General features: G+C 33.9%; 3 protein-coding genes across 3 annotated transcripts in view; all 3 read right to left on the bottom strand.

Annotated features, from left to right (window-relative positions):
- The window catches only part of LOC133175511 (sorting nexin-21-like), a 182,616-nt gene that overhangs the window by 79,560 nt on the left and 80,475 nt on the right, over positions 1–22,581 (bottom strand). The gene's annotated exons all lie outside the window — the stretch shown is intronic.
- Positions 5,003–7,563, bottom strand: LOC133175296 (toll-like receptor 4). The gene has a single exon (XM_061310392.1). The coding sequence runs from the start codon at positions 7,561–7,563 to the stop codon at positions 5,005–5,007; it is 2,559 nt and encodes an 852-aa protein (XP_061166376.1). The 3' UTR covers positions 5,003–5,004.
- On the bottom strand, positions 14,465–17,035 carry LOC133175295 (toll-like receptor 4). The gene has a single exon (XM_061310391.1). It carries the CDS (start codon positions 17,033–17,035, stop codon positions 14,465–14,467), a length of 2,571 nt encoding a protein of 856 aa, XP_061166375.1.

Genomic DNA, 22,581 nt, shown 5'->3' with positions numbered 1-22,581 from the left:
TATAATGCCATGACTGACGGCTTAATTGCTTTCATTGTATGTTCTAGTCCTCCATTATTACTTTCTACATTATTATAATTGCTATTCAATGAATTTAAGTCAAAAACCCCAACGAAATAAATCAGTTTTGCTTTACCCTTTAAGTAAAATAAAGTAGTCAGCGTATGATCATTTTCCCTTCATTATTAGGTATACAGATGTAGGTAAGTAAGCCATACTGGGGGGGGGGGGGTTAACCCTATTTTGTTTTCAGAAATCATTATCTGGGGAACAGACTCCAGTTAAGATCAAGTTCGTTGCTGCTTTGAACAACAGATTTTTTCCCTCACTTCTTCTAAATACTATTTATAGTATTAAACATGGATATGTTTTTCTACCTCTTTACTACCTTCTTCATTAATGTGATTATGTCCACTTCCTCTTTATTTCTCCACTTCCTTTATTTGTTCGCTTCCTTTTTATTTCTACTTCTTCTTTATTTGTTCACTTCCTCTTTATTTCTCCACTTCCTCTTTACTTGTTCACTCCTTTTTATTTCTCCACTTCCTCTTTATTTGTTCACTTCCTTTTTATTTCTCTATTTCCTCTTTATCTGTTCACTTCTTTTTTTATTTGTTTACTTCCTCTTTATTTGTTCACTTCCTCTTTATTTGTTCACTTCTTTTTTTATTTCTCCACTTCCTCTTTATTTGTTCACTCCCTCTTTATCTGTTCACTTCCTCTTTATTTGTTCATTTCCTCTTCATTTGTTCACTTCCTTTTTATTTCTCTACTTCCTTTTTATTTGTTCACTTCCTTTTTAGCTCACCTGAGCCGAAGGCTCAAGTGAGCTTTTCTGATCACATTTTGTCTGTAGTCCGTCTGTCCGTCTGTCCGTCTGTCTGTCTGTCTGTCCGTCTGTCCGTCTGTAAACTTTTCACATTTTCGACTTCTTCTCAAGAACCACTGGGCCAATTTCAACCAAACTTGCCACAAAGTTTTCTTGGGTAAAGGGGATTCAAATTTGTTCAAATGAAGGGCCACGCCCTCTTCCAAGGGGAGATAATTAAGAATTCTTGAAAAATTAATGGCATCATTAAAAAATCTTCTTCTCAAGAACCATGGTGCTTGAAAACATGAAACTTATGTGGAAGCATCCTCAGGTAGTGTAGATTCAAATTTGTTCAAATCATGACCCCCGGTGGTAGGGTGGGGCCGCAATGGGCGATAAAAGTTTTACATAGGAAATATACAGGAAAAATCTTTAAAAATCTTCTTCTCAAGAACAGCAAACCCATACTTGGTCATATTTATATGGTAGCATCCTCAGATAGTGTACATTCAAGTTTGTTCAAATCATGACCCCCGGGGGTCGGGTGGGGCCACAATGGGCGATCAAAGTTTTACATAGGAATATATAGGAAAAATCTTCAAAAATCTTCTTCTCAAGAACAGCAAAGCCATGATTGGTCATATTTACTTGGAAGCATCCTCAGGTAGTGTAGATTCAAGCTTGTTCAAATCATGACCCCCGGGGGTCGGGTGGAACCACAATGGGCGATCAAAGTTTTACATAGGAATATATAGGAAAAATCTTTAAAAATCTTCTTCTCAAGAACAGCAAAGCCATGATTGGTCATATTTACATGGAAGCATCCTCAGATAGTGTAGATTCAAATTTATTCAACTCATGACCCCTGGGGGTCGGGTGGGGCCACAATGGGCGATCAAAGTTTTACATAGGAACACATAGTAAAAATTCTAAAAAAAAAAAAAACAATTTGTTAAAAATAGCAAAGCCATGATTGGTCATATTTATATGGTAGCATCCTCATATAGTGTACATACAAATTTGTTCGAATCATGACCCCCGGGGGTCGGGTGGGGCCACAATGGGCGATCAAAGTTTTACATTGGAACACATAGTAAAAATCTTTAAAAAAAAAAACTATTTGTTAAGAATAGCAAAGCCATGATTAGTCATATTTATATGGAAGCATTCTTAGATAGTGTACATTCAAGTTTGTTCAAACATGACCCCTGGGGGTCGGGTGGGGCCACAATGGGTGATCAAAGTTTTACATAGGAATACATAGGTTAAATCTTTAAAAATCTTCTACTCAAGAACAGCAAAGCCATGATTGGTCATATTTAAATGGAAGCATCCTCAGATAATGTAGATTCAAATTTGTTCAATTCCTGACACCCCCCCCCCCAACCACTTTTATATTTAAACTTTTCAACCTTTCAAGATTGAAGTGATTTCTGCCTTTTCCTAGCCATAGTGCTCAGGTGAGCGATGTGGCCCCTGGGCCTCTTGTTATTTCTCTACTTCCTCTTTATTTGTTCCCCTCCTCTTTATTTATTCACTTCCTCCGTATACTAATGTGGTTGTTCACTCTTTTGATACATTAACAAAATACGAGCTTGAAGCGGGGGTGCCTGAAATTGAGTTAAGAGCCCTCTATACACTGCACACTAGAGAGTTCTGATTTTGTGGTATTTTTATGCAAATAGAGTGATCTGCCCTTTGATCAAGAATAAAATAAATTGAAATGTACAATTTATTACTTAATTTGTGATCAAATCAAGCATTCATAACACTTTAATAGGCCAAGATGAATAGATAGAACACTTCATTTGCAGATATTTTGCCCACTTAAGTTAACAACAGTGATTTATGTTCATCAGTACTTCATTGTCTTTGTACATTTTTCCTGGGAGTAAATGCAAGGCATCCTATGTTGAGAATGTGATAGATAAGCTCAATACTTACACCTTTACACACTATAATTTTCTCAATGTCCAAAAAATATTTTCCTTTAGTGTATAGAGGGCCCTTAAGTATACCTAATGGGAAGAAAAAGAAGGGGGTGACTCCATATACGAAACAAGTGCCTGTGGTATTTTTACCTCATCTTTATTACTTAATACACTGTTGTGGGTATTTTCACTTCATCTATATTACTTTATTCATTAATGTTGGTATTTCACATCATTTTTATTAGTCCCTACCGGTGAAACCGGAGGGGATTATAGGTTTCCTCTGAGTCTGTCCGTCCATCTGTCTGTCTAACTGTCTGTCTGTCCCTCTGTCTGTCTGTCAGTCTGTCCCACTTGGTTTTCCGCACTTTATTTCTAAACGCTTGTAGATATTGAGCTGATTTTTGGTATGTGAGTGAATCTTGATGAGATTCAGGTCAAGTTTACATTTTGTTCCGCTTCAATGATTTTTCACGGAATTACGACCTTTTCAATTTTTCAGGGTTTTCCGCAATTTTTTTCTAAACGCTTGTAGATATTGAGCTGATTTTTGATATGTGACTTTACCTTGATGAGTTATAGATCAAGTTTGCATTTCGTTCCACTTCATTGATTTTTGACGGAAATATGGCATTTTCAGTTTTAACGGGAACCAGATTACACTTGCCGATAGGGGACTAGTATCGCTAATGCAATACTCTCAGAATGCTTGTTACTTTTTACACTAATTTGAGTATTTTCACTTCATCTATATTGTGTAATACACTAATATGGGTATTTTCACTTCATCTATATTAATATTTGCACTATTGACTAATGTGGGTATTTTTATTTCATCTTGATTGCTTTGTACACTAATGATGGTATTTCACATAATCTATATTAGTTTTTACACTAATGTGGCTATTTTCACTTCAGCTATATTACTTAATACAATGCTGTGGCTATTTTCACTTCATCTATATTACTTAATACACTGCTGTGGGTATTTTCACTTCATCTATATTACTTAATACACTGCTGTGGGTATTTTCACTTCATCTATATTACTTAATACACTAATGTGAGTATTTTCACTTCATCTATATTACTTAATACACTGCTGTGGGTATTTTCACTTCATCTATATTACTTAATACACTAATGTGGCTATTTTCACTTCATCTATATTACTTAATACACTAATGTGGCTTTTTTCACTTCATCTATATAAGTTTTTTCAGTAATGTGGGTATTTTCACTTCATCTATATTACTTTTTACAGTAATGTGAGTATTTTCACTTCATCTATATTAATACACTGATGCGGGTATTTTCACTTCATCTATAAAACTTTTACAGTAATGTGGCTATTTTCACTTCATCTATATAACTTTTTTCAGTAATGTGGGTATTTTAACTTCATCTATATTACTTAATACACTGCTGTGGGTATTTTCACTTCATCTATATTAATACACTGATGCGGGTATTTTCACTTCATCTATAAAACTTTTACAGTAATGTGGCTATTTTCACTTCATCTATATAACTTTTTTCAGTAATGTGGGTATTTTCACTTCATCTATATTACTTTTTACAGTAATGTGAGTATTTTCACTTCATCTATATTAATTCACTGATGCAGGTATTTTCACTTCATCTATAAAACTTTTTACAGTAATGTGGGTATTTTCACTTCATCTATATAACTTTTTTCAGTAATGTGGGTATTTTCACTTCATCTATATTACTTTTTACAGTAATGTGGGTATTTTCACTTCATCTATATTAATACACTGATGCGGGTATTTTCACTTCATCTATATATCTTTTTAAAGTAATGTGGGTATTTTCACTTCATCTATATAACTTTTTACAGTAATGCGGGTATTTTCACTTCATCTATATTACTTTTTACAGTAATATGGGTATATTCACTTCATCTATGAAATATATGGAGATAACGAACAGTATATATTTTCCCTGATGTTTCATTTCCAACTCAATAATACTTGCAATGCTTCAAACAGGGTTTTTTCCTCATTGTACATTTATTTTATTTCTCTTTAAGAAAAAGCACAAAGTAGATCAATTGTTTGCCATTTTGAAGAAATAGGAAGTATTAAGGAATTTGTCATGTCGAGAATTATATACTGTACATGTATTGTGTATCATTACTATGTTCTTATTAAACAGTTAAACTGAAGATTTATTGTGTGTGTGTGTGTGAGAGGGTGTGTGTGAGGGTGTGCGTGTGTTGAAAATAATTTTCAAATTCATTTACAGTGTTCCGGTGAAGTCTTGTAGTTTGATGGAAAACTTTTCCCAGAAGGCGGGAGTCTCCTTCCTGTCTTTCGGATACTTCAAATAAGATTGAGATTCCATAAGATTGATCATGGATGGCGACAGGTCCTTATGAGCAGCCACGCTGTCATTCAAAACTACAAGGAATATGACATTTTCACCATGTCTGTAAGTGGAGTAAATACTCTCCATACGCGCCATATTGAATTCAAACATGCACCACCGTGACTTGAGGTAGTTGATGGAGAGCATGCATACTGTTTTTCTGCTGTTACGGATGGCATTAATGATGTTGTCAGCTATATTCGTTCCTGGAATGAAGTCTCGACAATGGAGACAATATCGGGCAGACTCAGACTTCTCAAGTCTTAAAATATCGTCAATGAATAATCCCCGATCTTCCTCTGCATAGGAAATAAAGGCATCAAAACGAAATTTTGTAGGAAATATTTTCTTTTCGCTATTTTTGTACTTTCTTTTTGCATTGTAGTATATGTACCTAATTCTCCATCTATAACGATAGAGAATGCCCCTAACCAGATGAGTGGCAAAAGCAAAGATGGCGAGGACACATATTGTAATAATGGCTGAATAGGAGGAACATTCCCTCTCCATTTGTAAAATCAGCCAATGGATATCGCCAATCCTTCTAGTTGTTCCGTTGCTAAAGTGGCAAATGTACTTTTCCACGTGGATAAACCGGATGTACTTGGAACTATTCATCCATTTCAGAAACTGCAGACTTTCACAAGAGCAGCGTAATGGGTTGTTGTATAGATTAATCTGTGTAGTATTTGAATGGCGAATGGAATTAAGATCTCGAATTGTTTTATCGCTGAAAATAGAAATTTCATTGTATGACAAATCCAACAATTCCAGCCTTTTCATGTGTTCCATTTCTACATTCCATTCGCTTAATTTATTAAAGCTGATGTTCAAATATTTTATATTGTGAAAACTTTTTAACATCATCTTGGACAGACTTAAGATTCGATTGTATGACAAATCGAATGTTTCTAAATTATATAGACCGTTAAAAATATTTCCTTCTGTGTCATTTTCTAGACATCTCCCAAGAAAATTGTAAGAAAGATTCAGAAATTTTAAATTCTTACAATCATAAAAGGAGTTGGCCACCAGAAAATCGCCAACATTTTTTGAAAGATCAACATGTTCCACTTTTTGTAAGCCCAGCATTGGAGAACGAATTTCAAAAAACAAGTTACGACTTGCATGTAAATGTGTGACTGAATTATTTGCCAAAATTAGTCCAGAGCTAACGGAGAGTGAATATCTAGTTCTATCAACATAGATGGTCTGTAAGCGTGGTGGCATGTAAAAAGTAAATGTTGGATTTATCCTGGTCTCCCAATTAGGAAATCTTAATCTACGCAGTGGAGAGTGCCTTCTTAATTTTCTACTTTCACACTCTTCAAAAAGATTGGCAATTGTCGGAGCACGAGTGTTTACCTGGAAACTAATGTTCAATATCGTCAAACTTTCTAAACTTTGGAGTTCGTAAAGATATGAGCCGTATATCAATTGATTATCTGCTATGTTGACGATTCTCAGGGTTTTGGGTAACATTCCCAAGACCAGTCTATCCAGGTAAGCGATTCTGTTAGATGCAATATGAAGATCTTCAAGGTTTGTTTCATTCCAAGCAGACACGTGTTCGACTCGTATCTCCGTTGTCAAACCGAAAGTGCATTGAACATTATTTACACATAGTTTTCGGATTGAGGATGGACGAGAGAAAGTGAGGTTTTTAAGAACATCCAATGTCAGTTTTTCGTTATTAGAAATGTCGAGATGGTTAAGATAGAATAAGTGCTCAAACGCACCTGAATTCACAGATATCACTCTGCAGTATGATATGGAAATAAAGCGAATCTTTGTAAGATATTCAAACATATCTCTCCCTATGATATCAATGCTACATGAGCCATTATTTCCTGAGAGATCAAGCTCCTCAACAGAATTATTAAAGCCATTGAAAAGATCCGACACAACACCATGATTGTATCCATTAAAATCAAGTCGGATTAAATGTACCAAGTTTTCAAGAAGGCGTTCTGGAAATGAATTTCTTCTTAGACTGAATTGATCTTTAGGTGTATTTTTCATCGACAGATTTTTCAAATTAACAAATCTATCAAAAACAGTCTTTAAAGACGAAATGTTTCTCAATTTTACGTTATTGTCTAGCTTGAGTATCAATAACGAATTTCCAAAAGTTAGACTTGAAGTGTTTATAACATTCTCTTCCAAGTCATTGTTGCACAAATCGAGATAGATCATGTTGGACGGTAAAGTTGTAGGAAATTTGGTGAGGTTATTGTGACTGAGGTTTATCTCTGTAACACGATCAGTAAATACGGGTAAGTCTTTGTCGGATATATTCAAATTACCACAGTCAGCTCTAATGCCATTCCTGGTAACAGAACAGGAACACAAGCCAGAGGACGTGCAGTTTTCTCCCGACACTAACAAATCCACAACAACACTGAACACAACATAGTATACCCACGCCATCGTTATAGATATGACAAAGTTGTTTACAACCTGAAAGTATTTATCTAGACAAATTCATTCGTTTTTGAGGAAGTTTCCGGTTTTTAAAAACGACTTCCTGTTTGGTACTTAAGGACATACGGAACGTAGTTTGAACTTTATTGTCCTTTTACCTGGAGTTGAAGAGTTCCAATACTTAAAGGAATTGTGTGCTACATTTTTATGTTTATATATGCTTTTCTACACTTCTTCTAAAACAAGTTTTGATAAACAAGACATGTAGAATATATGTTTAGTAATTTTTGTGCATTTTTCTTTGAATTATACAAGAATTTTCATCAATTGATATCTTTTCAAAACCCATGTAATGTATGCTGATTTTTTGTCGACGAACATCTGATGGCACTATAATCTTAGATTAAGAATATCTGGAAAAATTATCAGTAGGTAAGATATGTTGCGTATGTCCTTAAAGGAACAGTGTTGCAAATGCATCTCGATGCGGAAAATAAAAAAATACTCATCATATAACTTCCTTTTTATTACAAAACAATAAATCTTTATAATCCATGTACACTTTTTAAAAAAATTAAATTATTATATAACTTCCCTATGGGGCAAAAGAAATCCATTAAAATGAAATTCTCATTATTTTGTCTAGATAACTGATTACAAGAGTTTAGTTTATTGCGTACGCCATTTATAATGCACATGTCCTTCTCTGTAAAGTGGCGCTCTAAGTGGTGTTTGGATGTGTAGAGGCTAGATGTCGCTCTGTAGAGGAGTGTTTAATTCAATTTGCAGCGAGGAACTGTGGAAACTTTTGTGATAGACGATCCAAACACATCACGGAAGAGAATGTTACATAGGAAACCTCAAAACTGAAAATCTCATCGACTTTTTCATTATTGATAATCAGGTACATTGCATATAAATTGTTTGACAAGGGTAGAGTTTACAGAGAATTACTATCTATATAAATGTATAGACAATTTTACTCACTTTTCAGTTCAGATGGTCAAAGAAAAATTAGTATGAAAGTGAGCCTCGACTTTTGTAAATAAATAAATAAATAAATTCAAAATGTAATCGACACAGAAGATCCGTAAAGATTATATATGCAGCAAACTATCTAATTTTGAAACCATACTTAACAGCCAAACTTTCACTTGGTCGCGCCTTCGCTCAAGAAACATCAAAATCAAAAGATGTCTTTTTATAACTACATTCTTTCTTAGATAAACTAAGCTATAACCTGAAGTAAACTTTACTGATCACCCATTGTCCAACATCCATCTGTCCGTCCGTCTAACTGTCTTTCCGTCTAAAACTTTTCACATTTTCGACTTTTTCTCAAGAACCACTAGACCAATCTCAAACAAAGCGTTTGAGTAAAGGAGATTTGAGTTTGTTCACAGAAAGTACCATGCCCTATTACAAGGGTATTCAAAATTGTCTTAATCCTCCACTGTGTTCATGTTCTTCTTCACCCTATAACTATAGTGGTCGCCCGCGTGGCTCAGTGGTTAGAGCGTCTGCTCTAGAGTCGCGGCGTAAGGAGTTGATCCTTACGTGGCGGGTTCGAATCCCACTGTGGGACGTGGAGACCGGTCCTTCGGATGAGACCGTATAAACCCAGGTCCCGTGTCGCAGTAGGTGCTGGCACGAAAAAGATCCCTCACTGCTCAATGGCCGTAAGTGCCGAGTATAGGACAATATTTGCAGCTCTCCACCGGCAAGTGGTGGTGTCTCCATATGAGTGAAAAATTCTCGAGAGGGACGTTAAACAACATACAAACTATAACTAAAGTGGTGACATTAATATAGTTAATAATGAGGACCTAAGATTACTAATTTTAAAAAGTCCTAAATATAGGGAACCCCGACCCTTCAACTGGCGTCGGAATTTCATAAATATTATGGATTCTGTAGAGGATTACGCCAGGCGATGGGCCAGACATGAAAAAGAATCGAAGACCTTGACACTTTGTCAGAATGGGTTAAATGTATCAGATATATGTTAAAATCGCGCATTAAAAGATTGAGGGGCAATATGAGAACCATCTATCCTTCTGTATTCAATAATCCAGAAGTGAAAAAAGAATTAGATAGATTACATGATCAGTACGTACTGGTCCCTGCTGACAAAGCAGGTAACAACATTGTCTTTGTTTGTAAGGCGCATTATATTAAATGTATTTTACAGGAATTTGGATTATTAATTCTACAAGTGGTAATCCAACTTGTACTCATAGTTCCCTTTCTAAGGAAGAAATTCTTCAAAATCATATGTCAGTTTTGAATATTTTTAATATTCCAAACAACCAAAATGAATTTGAATTACCATATCTATATTGGATTCCGAAACTTCATAAAAAATCCTTACAAAGATACATAGCGGGTTCCAGTTAATTTTCAACCAAACCTCTTTTTTACTCCTCACTAAGATATTAACAGTAGTGAAGGAGAAACTTCAAGAGTACTGCGCAACAATATATTCGAGAAGTGGTGTGAATCAGATGTGGATACTTAAAAATTCCAAGGAACTTTTGGAAAATTTAAAATCACAAGTATTTACCAAAATCAACAGCTTAAAAACGTACGACTTTTCAGCTTTATACACAACCATTCCCCACGATAAATTAAAGTCCAGGCTTTTTGATATCATTGACAGCTGCTTTTTCAATAAAAATGGAACTCGTAAATTTACTTACCTTGTCATTGGTCATTTGCAAAATTATTTTGTTAAAAAACGTTCTGATTGTACACACAAGTACTCTGAAGTTGACATTAAAAAGATGCTTGAGTTTCTGATTGACAATATATATGTGGTTTTTGGAGACCAGGTCTTCCAATAATCTATTGGAATTCCCAAGGGTACCAATTGCGCCCCGTTATTAGCAGACCTTTTTTGTATTCATATATGAAGCATCTAATTTGTCCAAAATCTTATACGTGAAAAGAAGAAAACACTTGCTGTCGCCTTCAAGTTGACATTTAGATATATCGACGACGTATTGTCAATTAACAATGGTTATTTCCATTCTTTTGTCGATACGATATAAAGGGGCAAAACCTTCCAAGAGAAGATAATCAAGAAAAGGCAACAATAGGATTGTTATGGTCATCTATATTACTTATTTTATTTACGTATTTTCACTTCATCTAAATTAATATTTACAGTAGGGATGTCAACGAATATTCGAGTACTCGACTATCGTTCAAACATAAGGACTATCGACTATAATTTTTTTACTCGGTTATTCGTTAAAACTTTGCTTCCTAATAGTAATTTTAAATTCATACTAATAATTTTGGATCTGCCCAATTCTTTAATTCACAGGTTAATGCTCTCGTACGTAAAATTCAAAGGAAATTATTTGTATGTCAATTTATGTTCGGCAAATATGCCTCCAAAATCAACAGTTTTAAAATACTTTAAAAGATGTCAGGATGGAAAAGCAGTTATATGTACGTTATCACGGTTATGTGAAACTGAACTTGTATTCTGCAGTGGAACATCAAATTTGATGTATCATATTATATGCCGAATCCGTCAAACATAGCGAAATCTTCAAGTGAAACTTTCCTAGTAAATTCACAAACATGATTATCAAGGATTGTCTACCTCTTACTATTGTACACGGAGAGAGCGTTTAAGAATTGCTTGGTTTTGTAGATTCAAATAATAAAGTTTCAACCTGCAATTCCATAATATCTGATGTAATGCAACTATTCGTAAAACATAATTAACAGCTGTTACATAATTGTAAATGGGGGGGGGGGGGGGACAGTTATGAGCGTAATTAAATGGTGTTTCTTTCTGATATATCATTCAGTAATTTTAAGATTGTATTGACTATTTGCACAAAATCTCCTAATTAAAATTCATCGCAAGCTCTCTCTCTCTCTCTCTTTAATAGCTTTAATTGTTTATCAGTCACAGGTCATTGACACGACACGTACAAATGGCTTCAATTAACAGGTAAATGTACTAACGTTATGAAAAGAAAGGACAAATGCGAGATTTTGATATCCTGCATTTAGATAAAATGTGCAGTAAATATATATATTTGAAATGAAAAACATTGGATACAAATATTTATTACTTCATAAATATTTACGATTCAGAAATTTGTTATATAATGGTGATAGCGTAGATTAATATTGTACAAGTAGCCTCTAAAAGACAGATAGTAAAAATGATATGAAAAATTAATTTAAATTTCAACGAATATTCGACTATCGATCGACTAAGGCCTCCGACTATTCGACTGCTAGTAATCTGTCCGGATAAAATTGACATCCCTAATTTACACTAATGTGGTTATTTTCACTTCATCTATATTAATATTTACACTAATGTGGGTATTTCACTTCATCTATACAACTTTTTAAACTTATGTGAATATTTTCTCTTCATCTATGTAACTTAATACACTAATGTGGTTATTTTAACTTCATCTTTAAAACTTTTAATCTAATGTGGGTATTTTAAATTCATTTATATTACTTCATACACTAATGTGAGTATTTTCACTTCATCTATATAACTTTTTACCTGAAATATGTGGGTATTTTCTCTTCATCTATATTAGAATTACTTAATACACTGATGTGGGTATTTTTACTTCATCTATATAACCTTTTACTCTTATAATTATATGAGTATATTCTCTTCATCTATATTATTTTTACACTAATGTGGTTATTTTAACTTCATCTATAAAACTTTTTTACACTAATGTGGTTATTTTAACTTCATCTATAAAACTTTTTTACACTAATGTGGTTATTTTAACTTCATCTATAAAACTTTTTTACACTAATGTGGTTATTTTAACTTCATCTATAAAACTTTTTTACACTAATGTGGTTATTTTAACTTCATCTATAAAACTTTTTTACACTAATGTGGTTATTTTAACTTCATCTATAAAACTTTTTTACACTAATGTGGTTATTTTAACTTCATCTATAAAACTTTTTTACACTAATGTGGTTATTTTAACTTCATCTATAAAACTTTTTTACACTAATGAGGGTATTTTCACTTCATCTATATTACTTAATACAATGCTGTGGCTATTTTCACGTCATCTATATAACTTTTTACAGTAATATGGGTATTTTCACTTCCATTTTATTTACTCTTTCACCCTTGATTGGGTATGCTTAGCTCACTTCCTCTTCATTATTAATCGATGTATAATAATGTTGTTTAGTTTATTTCCTTCATATTTTTTCCTTGATGTTTCATTTTCTACTGAACAATAATTTAAATGTTTCTGGCTATGCTTCAAACAGAGTGTTTTTCCTCAATGTACATTCATTTTATTTCTCTTGAAGAAAAAGCACAAAGTAGATCAATTGTTTGCCATTTTGAAGAAATAGGAAGTATTAATGAACTCGCCATGTCGAGAAGTATATACATGTATTGTGTGTCATTATTATGTATTTATTAAACTGAAGATTTATTGTGTGTGTGTGTGTGTGTGTGGGTGTGTGTGTGTGTGTGTGGAAAGATGAGTGTTAAACTGGTGTACAATGATTATAGTTTACAATGCAAACAGATCACGATAAATCTATTTAGCATGATTTGTTTAAAACAAATATACATTGATTAGTGATGAAAACGATATACAACCACATTTGGTTACTAGGCAAACTTAAACCCATTGTGTAGTGTTAAACTCATATACATTAGTAAATTGGTACATGTTAACAATTCACAGTTACCGAGTGAGTAGTTTAATTCATTTTTTCCCAACAGTGTTTTTTTAAAAGCAAACCTTGCATCAAAAGTTTAGATTCACAGGCAACTGGTTTTTTTTTTTTTTTAATTTTTTTTTTTATAAAAAATATACCCCCTATCTAAATAATTTAGGTAGGATGTATATTTTTTTTATTAAAAGAAAAATTAATAACGGCAGGTGCCGGTGTAAATATTGTCAGATTTTACTGTTCTGAGTATGAAAACTTCAGGTATGTCATCCGTAATGTAAGTTATAATAGGGATTTTTTTAGAAGTAAATTTTAGAAAGCTATTCATATAATATGACCCAAAATCGCGAAGAAAACCTGAGGTCAGTGAGAATCTTACTGAGTAACGATACAATTAACTTGACCTTTTTGCACTTTAAATTGTAACTTTAAGGTTATTCACATTTACCTTTATCATATTCTACCAAATGTAATCAAGGCAATAAAAATAAACTTATTTTTTGTAAAATAATATTTATCATTAAAAAAAAATCGTGCAAATTCAGGCGCGAAAATATTATGTGACCTTTTTTTGCCTTAAAAATATCATCTTTGGAGTATTAAAAATGTAGATAGGCAATAAAATTTTTTCTTGTATCAAGCTTTTTATGACTTTAGTCCTGATCGGTTGAATGTATCGTGTAATTTAAAATAATAAAAGAAAAAATGGAATCGGTGATAAAAATTTTGAGATATTGGTCGAAATATGCGATTATCAGGGAAAAATCACTGTTCATTTCATCTTGACTTCTTAAATGTTTCTTCATTTTTTGGCAAAGTCTCTTAAGTGAATGTGTAAAATTTGTTTTAAAAAACCTATATTTAATATTTTCATATAAAGCGACAAAAAATTCTCTGAGTAAAAATATGTAAGGCTAAAGTTCCAAGATATTAAATCAAACAAATGTGTAGATTTGAAGAAATTCTTCTACATGTATATATCTATCTACCACAAAAATAGTCCCCCAAAAATCTTGTTTCTTTACAATTTTGTGAGCAGTTTTTAAATTAAATATTGCATAGTTTGCACTGTTTATTTCAAAAAGGTCATAAAATTTAATTGTAATACGCTGTAAATAATTCTGAAGTTAGGGATTCTGACCAAACTTTTCTCAAAAACTGACGAGTGACAAACTAGTACCTTAAAATAATTTCAAGTTCATTTACAGTGTTCTTCAGTGTTACAGAAGTCTTGTAATTTGATGGAAAACTTTTCCCAGAAGGCGGGAGTCTCCTTCCTGTCTTTCGGATACTTCAAATAAGATTGAGATTCCATAAGACTGATCATGGATGGCGACAGGTCCTTATGAGCAGCCACGCTGTCATTCAAAACTACAAGGAATATGACATTTTCGCCATGTCTGTAAGTGGAGTAAATACTCTCCATACGCGCCATATTGAATTCAAACATGCACCACCTTGACTTGAGGTAGTTGATGGAGAGCATGCATACTGTTTTTCTGCTGTTACGGATGGCATTAATGATGTTGTCAGCTATGTTCGTTCCTGGAATAAAGTCTCGACAATGGAGACAATATCGGGCAGACTCAGACTTCTCAAGTCTTAAAATATCGTCAATGAATAATCCCCGATCTTCCTCTGCATAGGAAATAAAGGCATCAAAACGAAATTTTGTAGGAAATATTTTCTTTTCGTTATTTTTGTACTTTCTTTTTGCATTGTAGTATATGTACCTAATTCTCCATCTATAACGATAGAGAATGCCCCTAACCAGATGAGTGGCAAAAGCAAAGATGGCGAGGACACATATTGTAATAATGGCTGAATAGGAGGAACATTCCCTCTCCATTTGTAAAATCAGCCAATGGATATCGCCAATCCTTCTAGTTGTTCCGTTGCTAAAGTGGCAAATGTACTTTTCCACGTGGATAAACCGGATGTACTTGGACCTATTCATCCATTTCAGAAACTGCAGACTTTCACAAGAGCAGCGTAATGGGTTGTTATATAGATTAATCTGTGTAGTATTTGAATGGCGAATGGAATTAAGATCTTGAATTGTTTTATCGTTGAAAATAGAAATTTCATTGTATGACAAATCCAACAATTCCAGCTTTTTCATGTGTCCCATTTCTACATTCCATTCGCTTAATTTATTAAAGCTGATGTTCAAATATTTTATATTGTGAAAACTTTTTAACATCATCTTAGACAGACTTAAGATTCGATTGTATGACAAATCGAATGTTTCTAAATTATATAGACCGTTAAAAATATTTCCTTCTGTGTCATTTTCTAGACATCTTCCAAGAAAATTGTAAGAAAGATTCAGAAATTTTAAATTCTTACAATCATAAAAGGAGTTGGCCACCAGAAAATTGCCAACATTTTTTGAAAGATCAACATGTTCCACTTTTTGCAAGCCCAGCATTGGAGAACGAATTTCAAAAAACAAGTTACGACTTGCATATAAATGTGTGACTGAATTATTTGCCAAAATTATTCCAGAGCTAACAGAGAGTGAATATCTAGTTCGATCAACAAAGATGGTCTTTAAGCGTGGTGGCATATAAAAAGTGATTTTTGGATTAAACCAGGCACCCCAATTAGGAAGTCTTAATGTACGCATTGGAGCAGTCCTTTTTCTTTTTCTATCCAAGCACTCTTCCAAAAAATTGGTAACTGTTGGGGCATGCGTGTTAACCTGAAAACTAATGTTCAACATTGTCAAACTCTGTAAACTGTGGACTTCGAAAAGATATAAGCCGTATGTGAGTTGATTATCTGCTATGTTGATGATTCTCAGGGTTTTGGGTAACATTCCCATGACCAGTCTATCCAGGTAAGCGATTCTGTTAGATGCAACATGAAGCTCTTCAAGGTTTGTTTCATTCCATGCAGACACGTGTTCGACTCGTATCGCCGTTGTCAAACCGAAAGTGCATTGAACATTATTTACATATAGTTTTCGGATTGAGGGTGGACGAGAGAAAGTGAGGTTTTTAAGAACATCCAATGTCAGTTTTTCGTTATTAGAAATGTCGAGATGGTTAAGATAGAATAAGTGCTCAAACACACCTGAATTCACAGATTTCACTCTGCAGTATGAAATAGAAATAAAGCGAATCTTTGTAAGATATTCAAACATATTTCCCCCTATGATATCAATGCTACATGAGCCATTATTTCCTGAGAGATCAAGCTCCTCAACAGAATTATTAAAGCCATTGAAAAGATCCGACACAGCACCAAAGTTGTATCCATTAAAATCAAGTCGGATTAAATGTACCAAGTTTTCAAGAAGGCGTTCTGGAAATGAATTTCTTCTTAGACTGAATTGATCTTTAGGTGTATTTTTCATCGACAGATTTTTCAAATTAACAAATCTATCAAAAACAGTCTTTAAAGATGAAATGTTTTTCAATTTTTCGTTATCGTCTAGCTTGAGTATCAATAACGAATTTCCAAAAGTTAGACTTGAAGTGTTTATAACATTCTCTTCCAAGTTATTGTCGCACAAATCGAGATAAATCAAGTTGGACGGTAAAGTTGTAGGAAATTTGGTGAGGTTATTGTGACTGAGGTTTATCTCTGTAACACGATCAGTAAATACGGGTAAGTCTTTGTCGGATATATTCAAATTACCACAGTCAGCTCTAATGCCATTCCTGGTAACAGAACAGGAACACAAGCCAGAGGACGTGCAGTTTTCTCCCGACACTAACAAATCCACAACAACACTGAACACAACATAGTATACCCATGCCATCGTTATAGATAAGACAAAGTTATTAACACCCTGAAAGTATTTATCTAGACGAATTCTTGTTTTGAGGAAGTTTCCAGTTTTTAAAACCGACTTCCTGTTTAGTACTTAAAGGAACAGTGTTGCCAATGCATTTACATAATGATTTTTTTTTTGATGCGGGAAATAAAAAATAATCATCATATAACTTCCTTTGTATTACAAAACAATAATTCTTTATATGCTATGTAAACTTTTTAAAAACTAAATTAATAAATAACTTCCCTACGGGATAAAAGAAATCCAATAGAATGAAATTCACATTATTTTGTCTAGATAACTGATTACAAAAGTTCAGTTTATTGCGCACGCCATTTATAATGTCCTCCTCTGTAAAGTGGCGCTTTAAGTGGTGTTTGGATGGGTAGAGGCTAAATGTCGCTCTGTGGAGGAGTATTTACTTGGCAGCGAAGAACTGTGGAAACTCTTGTGATAGACGATCCAAACACATCACGGAAGAGAAGGTCACAGATGGGACGTAAAAACTGAAAATCTCATCGACATATTTCATTAACCATAATTGGGTATATTGCATATAACTTATTTGACCAGGACAGAGTTTACAGAGAATTACTATTTACAATGTACAAATTAGCAGTTATATGTAAAATTACTTTACATGGCCGTAGGAACCGGGGGGGGGGGGGCGTGCCCCCCAATAATTTTGCCGATATGTAGAATACTATAGATAACATAGCTACTATATAACGTCTGATTTTGTTTTTTTTTTTTTGTTTTTGTTTTTGTTTTTTTTTTTTGCTTGTCAAGGAATTTTTGGTAGTTGATAGTGCCCCCCAAACTGAAAATGTGAGGTTTTGCCCCCCCCCCCCCAACTGAAATTGCTTCCTACGGGCCTGCTTTATTTGACTTTGTATTTTGTATAAAATGAATCTCCAATAAAAGAGAAGAAAGAATGAATGAACCTGGTAGCGTCTTTGTTCAAAAAGCACCAAAACCAATAGATGTCTATATAACTACATTCTTTCTTAGCTGACATAAGCTTTAACCTGGAGTAAACTTTACTGATCACCTGTTGTTCAGCATCCATCCGTTCGTCTATCCCTCTTTTCCTGTCTGAAACTTTTCACATTTTCGACTTTTTCTCAAGAGCTACTAGGCTAATCTCAAACAAAGCATTTGGGTAAAGGGGATTTGAGAAGCACCATGCCCTCTTACAAGGGCATTTAATATTGTTTTAATGAAGAGGCAAGACCTTCCAAGGGAAGATATTCAAAAAAGGCAAAAATAGGGTTGTTGTGTTCAGAAAAAGATGAAATATATTTGAAAAGTGTTTCTGACAAAGTGTAGATATTAAATTGTTCAGAGCATAGTCCCTTGGAGTATCCACAATAAGAGATCAAAGTTTTACATGGGGATATATAGGAAAATTCTTTTAAAATCATCTTCTTAAGAATAACTAAGCAAGAAAGGATGAAACTTTCATGAAAGATTTCTGACATTCCGATGGGAACTAACCGTGCCTCTTTAGAAGCCGATCTGTTTTTCTATTCCTATGAAGCAGAATTTATTTAAAAACTTCTACATGAGAAAAAGAGAACTCTTGCTGTGGCTTCTTACTCGACATTTAGAAATATCGACGACGTTTTATCAATTAACTATGGTTACTTTCATTCATATGTCGACTCTATACATTACAGTGAACTGGAAATTAACAACACTATAGAGACTGCCACATCTGTTTTATATTTGAATGTTTTATTGACTATAGACAATAATGGCCAAAAAATAACTAAGCTGTATGAAAAACGGGATGACTTCAGGTTTTCCATCGTCAACTTCCCTTTTTATGTAATTATGTTCCAACATCACCTGCATATGGTGTTAATGTCTCCCAATTGATTCGATACGCAAGAGCACGCTATAAGTACGATCAATTTTTAAACCAAGGCAAGCTACTGACAAATAAGTTGATGTTACAAGAATTTCGACTACCTCCTTTAAAGTAAAATTTCGCAAATTCCAGATCCAAGGCAGTATTGAACTTGTTTGTGAATACAACCTAGCGTTGGCTTAGATACCACTTGTTAGGTCATTTCTTTTATACTAATCTGACTGTGGAGTACTCCGTATACCTTATCAATACATAGGGTTCACGGTAGGTGTGTGACCGGTCAACAAGGGATGCTTTTTCCTCCTCATAGGCACCTCATCCCACCTCTGGTGTTTCAAGGGGCCTAAGTTTTGCCCTTTTGCACGATTCGTTTGTTCTCTGGATTTATGAGATTGGTCACTTTTCTTTATCTTCATATTTTACAAAGTGTTTACTAGTAAATCATCCCCCGGGGTTGGCCCACAATAAGAGATCTGTTTTACATCGAAATATATAGGGAAAATCCTTTGAAACTTTCTTCTTAAGAATCACTGGGCCAGAAAAGATGATATTTACGTGAAAGCGTCCTGACATAGTGTATAGATTAAAATCATGCCCCCCTCCCCTCCGGGATAGAATGGGACCACAATAAAAGATCAATGATTTACATGGGAAAATATAGGAAAAAATCATCTCAAGAATAGCAGGGTCATGATACTTGAAGTATATAAGCATCCTCAGGTATTGCAGATTAATTGGGTTTTTTTTTCTTCAAATCATGTTGGTAGGATGTAGTCACAGTTGGGGATCAAAGTAATTAAGTTCTACATAAAAATAAATAGAAAAACATCTTTTAATTCTTTAAAAATCTTCCTCTCTAGGACAACGAACAACGGAACAAGGAAGACAGTCTTTCATTGTCAATTCCAATGTGTAAATACACAAAATATATACATGTATATAAATCTGGCAGATAGTCTACCTTGTACTTTGTATTTTAGGAAGCAATTCTTTGTAATTAATGAAAAACCCATTTGAATTGAGAAAATACAAATTGATTTTTTTTTTAAATGTGACCTTTATATAACATATAAGGTATAATCAGCCATGTTTGATTTGTCTTTGACTTGCCTCATTAAAAAAAAAATCAGTCTCTCTGTAAAAACACTTCATATGTATTTTAACCTCTATTTTTAAAAATCCCGTAAATCAAACATAGTTTATCAGCTTTGCTTTTTCAACAGGGAGTATAATTCCATTTATTTGTTTCAAGAAAAAGTGTAATAAAGTGCACCGCAATGGCACATGATACGCCCGTCAAACATTGTTCAATTATTATAAACAGATAAGAATGCAAGGAAGAAAATCAAGTCATCCTTGGTACTTTTAGAGAAAGTTTGACCTACTTTTGAAAAACTTTAATCTTGGCCATAACTTTTTAACATTTGGTGCTAGGGCTTTCATACTTCACATGTATTTTCTTTGTGAAAAGGCTGTCGCAGGCAGGCCGAGTGGTCGCCTCATAAAAGTAATACAAGGACTAAGTTCTTTGACTAAATTACATTTTATTGGCTATATACATATTTAAGATTTCAGAATGGATCGTTGTTTGGGTTGAATGACTTCCTGGACCAAATGGGATCTACAACATTATTGTAAATTACATACATTATAACATTTGTATCTAAAATATATTAACAGGATTCGTGTTCGTGCATATCATAACATTTACTGTAAAATTTACATTTTACTGCATACTGCATTTTACTGCAACTACTCAAGCATTTTACTGCATACAGCATTTTACTGCAAATACTCTAGCATTTTACTGCATACTGCATTTTACCGCATCTACTCAAGCATTTTACTGCAACTACTCCACAAAATATACGAAATATTTGCGTACTATACACACGTACTTTACACCATACATTGTAGCCACTACATACTTTAATGTACTTGTATACTAATAGAATAATACTTGCACACATTACTCAATCACATAATTTACATCAAAATTAAGAACTAAGGCCCTTGGCCATTTTAGGAAACTGTATAAGATAAAAACCTTTAAATTAATAAAACAAACTTACCTCAGAAGAGATGTGAAAGTCTGGTCAATACTTTATCTTTATGAAGAATACTACTGTATACTCAAGCAAGTCTAGTCCGTCTGCTCTAATCAATTGCTACATCCAAACAGACTACAAAACGGCACGGGATTTAAACCCGGCAAGTAAATTCTACTGAACAAATAAAATGTTATGGAACACAGCTATGACATTTAAGTTAGTTATTTACATAGCAAAAAATTGTATGTTAAAGCTGAACATGATTCGTAAAAGCAGTGTGTCCGCCATTTTTGTTCGGATTCTCGCTATATCTGAGGACCCCTATATAAAGGGCCTGACTTGGAGACTGTTCAGTATGATCAGTCGACACCGGTGTAGACGGACGTATGCTATACAGCACTCGGTAGCGACAAAAATAACTGTAATACCTCGTCTAATGCAGGAAAGTAAGATACAAAAGAAACTTACAATTATAGTTGTACAGTTCAGTGAAGTGTATAAACAAACACAGATACACGTAACTACAATAAAATGTAAACAAAGGTATGCAAGATAACCAGCACGAACACGGGTCGCCATTCCACGCCATACCCGTGACAATAAAGCAGTCAGGTGTAACGAATGCGAAGAGTATACCCTGTTGATGTATCGTAGATATAATATCGAAAATGGCGTATGCCTATTTACGAGTCGTGTTCAGCTTTAAAATATATGGAACCATGTTTGGACGTTAATTGTGACAAAGGCCTTCCTTTGGATACCAACACCTTTGACCCTTTGACCTTGACCTAGGAGTTTGACCTACTTTTGAAAAAATCTAACCTTGGCCATAACTTTTGAACAGTTGGTGCTAGGGATTTCACACTTCATATATGTAATACTTGTGACAAGGCCTTCCTTTGAATACCAACATCTTTGACCCTTTGACCTTGACTTTGACCTACTTTTGGTAAACTTTAACCTTGGCCATAACTTTTGAACAGTTGGTGCTAGGGATTTCACACTTCACATATATAATACTTGTGACAAGGCCTTCCTTTGGATACCAACAACTTTGACCCTTTAACCTTGACCTTGAAATTGACGTACTTTTGAAAAACTTTAATCTTGGACTTAACTTTTGAACGGTTGGTGCTAGGGCTTTAATATTTCACATATGTATTTCTTGTGAGAAGGCCTTTCCTTGGGCACCATTAATTTCAACCATTTGACCTGACCTTGATGTTTGACTTACTTTCGAAAAAAACTTTAACCTTCTCCATCTTTTCAATGGTTGCTGTTAGGACTTTCATATTTCACAGGTATATTCCTCGGGACAAGACCTTTATTTGGGTACCAACATATTTGATTTGCAATTGAGAAAGTTTAACCTTCGCTATAAGTAGCCATACGGGGACATCAGTATTTCACAAACACATCTTTGTTTTTTATATATGAAAATACATTACAGCCTTTTAAAACAATAAAACACAAATCATTATTTCATTCTTAGACTGTAAAACTGCCATCTTAGTGAGTCATGACACTTCTGAATTGTTTTTTTTTTTTTTTGTTGTTGTTGTTAAACGTCCCTCTCGAGAATTTTTCACTCATATGGAAACGCCACC

This window comes from Saccostrea echinata, unplaced genomic scaffold (genome assembly GCF_033153115.1).
Source record: "Saccostrea echinata isolate AGI-Se365-2 ecotype Australia unplaced genomic scaffold, CSIRO_AGI_Sech_v1 ptg000062l, whole genome shotgun sequence".
In the NCBI taxonomy this organism is placed as follows: domain Eukaryota; kingdom Metazoa; phylum Mollusca; class Bivalvia; order Ostreida; family Ostreidae; genus Saccostrea; species Saccostrea echinata.
The sequence above is the reverse complement of the archived record's forward strand: the minus strand, read 5'-3'. Positions and strand labels throughout refer to the sequence as shown.

What these genes read in the sequence shown, in the direction of transcription:
- LOC133175296 (XM_061310392.1), bottom strand. Translation starts at nt 7,563, where the DNA reads ATGGCGTGGGTATACTATGTTGTGTTCAGTGTTGTTGTGGATTTGTTA.
- LOC133175295 (XM_061310391.1), bottom strand. Translation starts at nt 17,035, where the DNA reads ATGGCATGGGTATACTATGTTGTGTTCAGTGTTGTTGTGGATTTGTTA.